The sequence below is a fragment of the Cryptotermes secundus genome, unplaced genomic scaffold (genome assembly GCF_002891405.2).
Source record: "Cryptotermes secundus unplaced genomic scaffold, Csec_1.0 scaffold970, whole genome shotgun sequence".
NCBI classification, from domain to species: domain Eukaryota; kingdom Metazoa; phylum Arthropoda; class Insecta; order Blattodea; family Kalotermitidae; genus Cryptotermes; species Cryptotermes secundus.
In genome coordinates, this window is record NW_019744131.1 from 186,986 (window position 1) to 196,325 (window position 9,340).

At 38.6% G+C, this 9,340-nt stretch overlaps 1 protein-coding gene across 1 annotated transcript; it reads right to left on the bottom strand.

Annotated features, from left to right (window-relative positions):
- Positions 1 to 1,314: 1,314 nt before the first annotated feature.
- On the bottom strand, positions 1,315 to 1,674 carry LOC111874551 (Kruppel-like factor 18). The gene has a single exon (XM_023870140.1). It carries the CDS (start codon positions 1,672 to 1,674, stop codon positions 1,315 to 1,317), a length of 360 nt encoding a protein of 119 aa, XP_023725908.1.
- Between the last annotated feature and the right edge of the window lie 7,666 nt (positions 1,675 to 9,340).

Here is a 9,340-nt window from a genome sequence, read left to right on the forward strand (position 1 = left end):
GATTGTCTAAGTTTTCCAAAGCTGCGAACCTATTTCTGATTTCAACATGATACTGCTCTTTACCCTCTACCTCGCTTAATTTCCTGATATTGAACCTCTCCACATGAAATCTGTGCGTTGTTCGCTTACTCACTGCCAGTCTTTCCCTAAATTTCACCACCACCAGGTAGTGGTCAGTATCACAATCTGCTGCCCTGAATGATCGGACATCAAGTATTCTTGAATGCCGTGTCCGATCTGACAAGATATGGTCAATTTGATTGTTTATCCTCCAATCAGGAGATGTTCAACTATAGTTATAAATGTTATGATGTGGGAACATTGTATGTACTTTTGACCTAAAAATTATTTGATGTGGCAAAGTTTACTACTCTACTCGTAATACCATTATATTAATTATTTCGTGCAAACTCTCATTCCCAATCGTTGGTTTGAAAATATCTTCCCTCTCTACTTTGGCATTAAAGTCTCCTAACAAAATTTTCATGTGGTACTTTGGGAATTTTCAAATACATGTTCTAGTTCTTCATAGAACCTGTCCTTCATATCATCAATATTCTCTTCTGTTGGGGCGGGAACATTCATAACGATGATATCACAACAGCTACCTTTTACTAAATAGTAATCCTATCACTAATGAACTTTACCATTTTAACTGCTGATATGATTTTCTTATGTACGAGAAAACCTGTAACTAGTTCATGATTTTCATTTCCTTTATCCATAGAAGAACGTATATTCGCCTGCTGATTTAGTGCCACCTCCGTCACATATGACCTCCTGTACCCCAACTAAATCTAATTTTATATTTTTAGACTTCTTCCGCCACTACCTTGAGTGAATAAATTAATTTTATTATGAGGAATTTGTTAGCCCTAGCCCAACCCTCAAGCTTTAGGGTCATCCTTTCATAGCTGTCCGTGACTGCTTATTCAGTATATTCATAGCTACCCTCCATACTTGGAGGCCGTTTCCTCTATCCGCAACTTGATGACGCGCCATGACGGTGTGACAAAAGTACCCACTTAACATGGATTTAAGCTATAATATATTGAAAAGTAATTATAATTACTACGGATCCATATTACAAATTACGTTTTAAAATTATTTATAATTTAATTTAATTTAATTTATATGGTTATATGCACAGGTCAATTCAGTTTTATATTTTGGTTGTATTAAAATTTCGTAAAATTGGTACGTGTAATCACGTTAGATACTATTCATTAAATACGATTTTTATTGCACGTTAATGTCATTTTGTTATCGAGACAGTGTGCTATTTTATATATATATATATTAAACGACCTGTGTTTAATTATTCTTAGGTAACGTCTTATTTTTCCCTAATACTATTAATTTGTTCTTAGATAACGTCTTATTATTCCCCGATACTGTTGATTTGTTCTTAGGTAATCTCTTATTGTTCCCTGATTCTGTTAATCTCTTCTTATGTGATGTCTTATTGTTCCCTGATACTGTTAATTTGTTCTTAGGCAGTGTCATCTTGTTCCCTGATACTGTTGATTTGTTCTTAGGTAATGTCTTATTGTTCCCTGATACTGTTAATTTGTTCTTAGGCAATGTCATCTTGTTCCCTGATTCTGTTAATTTCTTCTTAGGTAATGTCTTCTTGTTCCCTGATACTGTTGATTTGTTCTTAGGCAATGTCATCTTGTTCCCTGATACTATTGATTTGTTCTTAGGTAATATCTTATTATTTCTGATACTGCTATACTGTTTTCTTGTCTTCGTTACCTGAAACGTAGTTTGGCTGTTTATTTAGTTGTACATCTATTGTATTAATATTTAGATATCTCTTCATTTTATATTTTATTATTTCTTAAAAATATAGCTTAACTATATTTTGTTTTATACACTATATCTCGTTTATCCATAAATTATTAATTCGTCTGTAAGAAATGGTTATCAGTGAGTTAAATTTGATGTTTATCAGTCATTTTTTCTGCTTTTATTGTTCTTCTTTCTTCTTCTTCTTCTTCTTATTATTATTATTATTATATTACTTTTACTTACTCTTTAAGTATTCTATTGTACTGTTGTCTGCAGCTGTTTCTTGTTCCGTTGTTTATCACGCACTAACTCTGTATCGACATTACGTATTAGTGATTATGGGACGGGAGAGGGAGCGGTGAAGGAGGCAGAGGGAGTATGGGAATATGAGGTAAAGAGGGTGGGGTGTATGTCTTATATGTGTATTGCATGGGGTTTGCGCGATTAATCATTTCTAAGTTGGGTACAATGTTAATATTATGCCACAATTGGGTTAGATCCTTCTGCTAAGGTGTCATTTAATTGTGTTCCCTGTTTAGTGGCTTCATAAGCATTTAGCATTTGAACTTTTCTCTCTATGTGTAATATTTAATTGTGTTCTCCATTGTGTCGTATTCCTGAACTTTATCTATTTCATGTTGGGCAAATTTTGAATACTGGCATTGTTTTTTATATCCCTGATATGTTCTTTATATCTTGTTTTGAATTTTGGAGCGAATGTGCTTATCGGCATTCCACTAACCCTCCGAATAACAGAAAGCGTCATTTGTTACACTTTTGGGACCCTATCTTCTACCAAAATATTCCCCATTCCTGTCCAAAGTTACTTCATGCTAATGCGCTGCCCCATCCTCGTGTAATACATCCATGAGATTGCTCAATATTTTAAAGGAGCACAGAAACAGTCGACAGTTATCTCCCTTCAAGAGACATTGCGTCAACTGAAAATGCATTTAATAGAGACTTTAGTAATAAAAATTATCCTACAAACCCAACGAACTGTTTTTCTTGAAAGTTAATGCGAAGGAAAGAGTGTGACTACAGACGGGGTTTGGATTGGTGACTCATTTAACTGACCACTTGTATATACGACTCAGAACTACAAGTAATTACAGCGCCACTACTGACCTCCACAGTTCACAAATTACCATAGCACTCGCTAAGCCTTTTCCAGCCTGCCGGGTTTTCACTAGCAGTTCCGTGGCAACGGCTTGTAACGCTGCAGATTCTTTACATGCTTAGGTTATATTTTCACGGCCTCCAGTACGGGACTTTGTTTAAATCCCAAGTCTAAGTCACATTGCGACTGACGGTCAGTCAGTCTGTCTCTCTTGATGTCGAGCTCCGCCTGGGTCTCATGACCAGATTTTTTCTTTTCTCCTTGCTTTGTCCTTATATGAAAGTTACTGTCCTGTCCACTTGGGGGCGCCCTCTCTGACGAGAGGTCGGGTTTCTCATTTGTCTGTCATAGTCCGTATTAGTAAGTCCATTGTCAGTATTTACATATATTTACAAATTTAATCTTAATTCATATTTCTGTGTACAATATATGCAAGGCCTCTGTCAATCCAGGCTCAGTACAGCAGATTATGCATTATTTCCAGTAGTACTCGCTACCACGGCAGTCTAGTCACTTAAACGGTCGTATGCCTGACCGCCGCCAAGTTTAAGCCTCTTATACTTTCTGTGTCGGGTTTCGCCCTGTCCGATGTTGCGAACATTCTCATTATCATGATTTTGTATGACTTCTGCTTGTTTCCTGCATAATTTTGTTATGTAATCATATACGTAAGGAATTTTGAATGCCACGTGCAAATCGAGGACCGGTGTGCGCCTTGGAAAATTGCCGATGGTGCGGAAAACATTTTTTGCAGTCGCTGGAATACTATTGGTAGATGATCTGAATCCAAAATATCAGAGAACGATGACATCTGACATTCTGATATTTTTGTGGACCACAATATCCAGCACATCAGCATTTCCCACAGGGGAACAATGAGTGGGGCACTGTGGTGCTGAAATTTCGAATTCACTCATATCAAACAAATCCATGAGTTTCTCGCCTGAGGGGTCTGACACTCTGCTGTTCCAATATGGGTGCTTCGCATTCAAATCACCTGCCAAAATAGTCTTACGTCTAAAGCTTAAGAGCTCAGTGATGTCAGCATCACTCCAGGCTCTGCCTAGAGATTTATAAACAGCTGCAAGCAGTATTTCACTATTACCAATTGATATGCAGACCCCTGTCGCTTCTACTGAAACAAGGGGTGGTAGGTCTACATGGTTAGGGGAATGCCTTTTGTTACTGCAACGGCAGTTCCGCCTTTTCTGCCCGAGTGGCAGTCGGTCCTATGAAAGTAGTAATTTGGAAGAAAGAACCTCTCATGAGGTTTCAGATGTGTCTCTGAAATGAGGGCCACATCTAAGTGTAGGTTTTGCAGCTGTTTACTGAGCTCATAGCGCTGCATCCCAGTGCCGTTCGCATTAAATGCTAGGACTTTGAGTGGCCTATGAAATCTAGTGGCCATTTTGGTTCATGAGGTTTAATACAATTTTTGTAATGGCCATTATTTTGTCCTCTTCAGACACTGCATCATTGAACTCTGTCATGATCAGCTGCACTGTTGTCACAGCTCTCAACATATGTATATTGTCGAGAGGTTCGCTGTTTACATGAGGAGACTGTTTCATTCTGCAGTGCAAGGGCTGGTACATTTTGTTGTTTTGTTACAGAAACAGTCGCTGTTTACAGAGTCGCCGCTTAGCAAAGGTTTCATATGCCACAATATTGAAGCTATAAACGACATAGCAAACCTGCATCTGCCGTAACCTAACCTAGTCAGGACAGTCGCTGGTTTCATTTCAGATACAAAGAAGCCAGTCACTTGATGACAGCAACAAATTGAATATGTTAGGACCTGTAAGCATTTCCACTGAGACGCTAAAAACGATGGTGAATGAGTCTTCCACGAATGTGTCCAACAGAGCATAGAGAACGAAGTATAATTAGATGAATATTCAAGACGGTTGCGTTGAAGTGAATGGTACTCAAAGGTGTGATCATGTATTAGCAGATAGTGCAATAATTCCTGCAAAACTCCATTATCACGTAGGAATGAAACTTCTTTTGTTGAAAAGTAAATCACCTGAATATTTTATACAACCCACAATTAAAAGGGTAGCTGAAAGTAACGAAGACCACATCTGAGAATATTAATCCACTTGTAAAATAACCGTTTCAATGATGTTGCATGTCGCAAAAACTAAAAGAGAAATCATAATTTCAAAAGAATTAATTAAGGTGTATGCAGTTAATAGAGTTTGCCCGAACTTTCTGAAGAATCTCAAGCAAAGGTCGTTAAAGGTATTCATTTTTCTAAGGACACTATAATTTGAAGAGTGCTTGTTATTGGGATTTGTTATAACGCAAATTGATCAGTGGTATACAATTCAAATTCTTGAATCGGCAGACGTACCTAACCCTGCCATTCTAATGGTATTCGTTAGGCTTACTGAATTTGGTAAAGAAGATAGCAGTGGTGATATACTTCGCTGCTTGGAACTAAAAACTTATACCATTAGCCAATGCATCTTCATCGCGTTGAACTTTTTTATTGAAGAGAAATGCTAAATCGGCGTATGTGGAGATCCAGCAAAATAAATGGCCCATGTCACTCAGGATTTGTTGTGCGAATTAAGAGAATGTCTCATTCTGATTTACTCTAACTCGCCGTTCTTACATGAAAGAAAATTCGCTCCCAAAGGCATATGATTAGTTCTCTGAGAAGTAAATTTAGAATCATTTAAATTCTAAATTTTGCTGAAGTAATCTCTATAAATTCACTGTTATTCTCTGTGTTGTGTTCGCCTCACACGTCGCTGCTTTTTCACACTGATGTCTGTTGGTTTTTTTATAAAAAATATTGCCACTGCTAGTAGATAGAAACTTGAGTGTAGTTTATTAGAATTTTTTGACAGTGCTTATTGGGTGATAAAAATTATTTATCTGATCATCTTAGCTCCCTAAATAAACTCAAATTCTCCCTGCAAGAGCTGTTACTTATAAAAAGAAAAACCTTGAGGAAACAGTAATTGCCAAGTATATCAGTGACTATAGACGGGGTTCGAATTGGTAATTGGATTTTTTGACCAATTACAAGTCGTAACTACAAATAATTGTAACACTGTTACTGACATTCACACTACAAAGCACTCAACGCTACTCTCCTCGGTCTATCTGCACCAGTGTTCACGGAAATATAACATAGGAACTATAAAAGTCTCACTAAATTGCACACTCCCAGTATCTATATATTACAGCACATTTAACGTCACGTACTAAGTCTTCTAATTCTTCTCCTGACCACACTGCTCTTCCCTTGGAACTTCGGAACTAAAGGGAAGGCCATCTATTTCTCTCTCTTCCAGATTACGACTGCCTCGTAACTTCCCTGGGCGAATTCTGCCAGTCATTTCTCTTACAAACATTCTGCACAGAACCCACGAAAACCACCGTCTCTATTTTTGATTACGTCACCGCTTTAATAGCACGATCCGACACGCGGAAATGTGTTTACCGAGCCATTGTTTAGAAACTGGTTCTACAGATCCGTTGTTCCATTGCTGTTCGGTGCGGACGACATAGAAAACAGCCTCATCTACTTATGCGTGTCGGACAATATTTACAGTACTGTTGCTTGGCAACTCGTTGATAAAATCTGTTACATAATATTTCATTTCCAAGTTATTTAAAACATCTTCCTTCAGTACTGCCAAATAGCAACAGATAAAAATATTATCACTTGTCCGGGGTTCGGTGACGAATAATAACGGGTTCTGGATTCGCTGATTAGATTTGTTTCCACCTCTTTACAATTGTTCTTAATTACAATCAATTACAATAGTTCACAATCAGTGACTGCCTAAGACTCGCTCCATCCTTACTGGACTACAAGTGTCTTGTCTTCCAATGTGACTGACTTGGGACTGATTTACGAATCGGCCAGTTACGAATAACTAAAGGAGAATGAACTATCCTGGACTGAACTTAAATCTTGAATCTATTACATGTCTGCCCTTATAACTCAGGGCGAACCGAACAAAATCGCCACATCGAAGAGTTCGTGTATTGTTCTGTATCTACCGGTGCCGAGGGAATGTGTGTTAATTTCGTAGGAAGCCGCTGTCTAGCAATGGACTATTTCAGCTTTCAGGCGTTATGTCACACTATATTTGATGAAAGGAAGAGAAACGTTGTCATTAAAACACGTCTGAAATGGTAAAAATTCTGAAGAACAATTCTCGATAGCTGGAATCATATACAGAACTATTAGGCTTATTTTGGACTCTACGAATCACCTGGTATATACATGGTGCGTCCAGGATCCGTTAGGACTCTTTTTTTTTTTTGCCCTGCAATGTCATCTGTTGGCGAGTTGTGGCATTAAGATTCTTGAAGTTTCAGCTGTAGCTGTCTATAATTTCAAAGCGCAAGCATTGCTGCACCATTTGTTCTGACCATGAATGTAACAGTACTGTTCTGACCCTCGTCGGAAAATGGCGGTTGAACAGAGAACCAATATCAAATTTTGTTTGACGTTAGAAAAAACTGCTGGAGAAGCGTACGAAATGATGAAAAGTGTGTACGATAGTGACTGTTGGAGTCGCTTGAACATTTCTCGATGGTATGCTATAATTCGTGACGGCAGGGAAGACATTGAAGCCGCTCCAAGTACATCAAAGCCAAGAACAAGTCACACTGAAGAAAATGTGGAAAAAGTGACCGAAATCCTTGCATCAGACAGATGTGTTCCTGCAAGACTCATCGAGGACCTATTGGGAATACCAGAAAGTACTGTGCATCCAATTTTGACCGAGGATTTGGCCAAACGGAAAGTCTGTGATCGATTTGTACCGCACCCGCTGTGAGGCGCTGTCGGCCTAAAGTGATACAAAATTTACAAAACCGATTGTTACTGGTGACGAGACATGGTGTTTTCAATATGGGCCTGTCACAAAACGGCAGAGTGCAGTGTGAATTCTGATTACTATCTCTGAGTCCTCAATCGCTCGTGGGCGAGAATTCTTCGAATTCGACCTGAATATCGAGAGCAAGGTTCCTGGTCGCTCCTCCACGACAATGCCCCATCCCACAAATCGAAGATCGTACGCGATTTTTTGGCCAGGAAAGGGATCACAGTCCTTGATCATCCTCCGTATCCGCCAGATTTGGCTCCAGCAGATTTCTGGTTGTTCCCAAAAGTTAGGTTGGCGATGAAAGGAACCGTCATGACACAATCCATGACATCCAAAGGGACACGCTGTGTAGAAGACAAAAAACCACAACGTTTCGGAGACTGCATCTGTCTCCGTCCTCAGCTGGATGGGGCAGGATAAACTACTCACTTGGGCCCGTCAGAATGAGCTAGTCTCATAGGTCCAGTGATTGAGACTAGCTCTTTCTAACGGGCCCAACTGAGTAGGTTTATCCTGCCACAACCACCTGAGGACGGAGACAGATGCAGTCTCTTAACTTTGTGTTTTTTTTTATCTATATACCAAACGATGGATAGAGTCCAAAATAAGCCTAATAATTCTGTACAGAATACACAATAGTCAGAATCTTTTCAAGTCTAGCTGGAATCATGTTTAAAAAGACTTTATGGATTCCAGTTACATATACAAATCAATTTGTCACTAAATTCTCATCACTGGAAGAAGATAAACCGACAACCCTCTGAAGATAATGTCTGGGCAGAAATCGTTTCAGGCATTTTGAATGATCATTAGGAAACTTATCATTGAGTTGGATAGCTCTAAGCTTTTATTATTATTATTATTGCCAATATATTTGTGCGCGATTATTTTTAGCTATGATTTAGATAAGAAAAAATAAGACATATAGACTCTATCCTGATGCATATATTTGACTGCCAGTTTTAAACTCTATTGACCCCCATACTGGATCTACGTGTATTAACAAAACATACTCAAGTATATATTCATATTAGGGGCTTCTAAGTGTAATTTTTTTTCATACTCATATTTCATTAAATTACTATTTAAATAGCGCGACGTTCTTAAAGCGACAACTGCACAAAGTAAAAATTTAGGAAAACATTTTGCTCTCCGTATTTATGGACACGGGCAATTTATGTGACAACTATGAGCCTGCTTCTCTTGTATCTGATTGCAGTGTGTTTGAAGAATGGGAACAAGCCAGCAGGGTTAAGTCTCTTCACCATATTTTCACTTTCACTCTGTAGCGAAAACATGGCTGTACATCAATATCTGTATTTTAGATGCTCTATATTATGTAGAGGAGAAAATTTTGGAAGGTATCTTCATACTTAACGATATTTAGTAAAGAGTCTGCGGTAGCAAAGGGTTGAGGAACAGTCGTCTACAAGATCCAACTTGATCCCAGGGCGAAGCTGACGGTGGTAATACTGTATAGACTTGCTCTGTATCTCGTCGTTACTCGAGACGAGCAGCCTTGAGGAGGGAAGGGAGTTGCATGGCCCAAACTTGAGGATGGAGTGCGTAC

Coding starts and splice junctions, on each gene's coding strand:
- LOC111874551 (XM_023870140.1), bottom strand. CDS start 1,674: ATGACATTGCCTAAGAACAAATCAACAGTATCAGGGAACAAGAAGACA.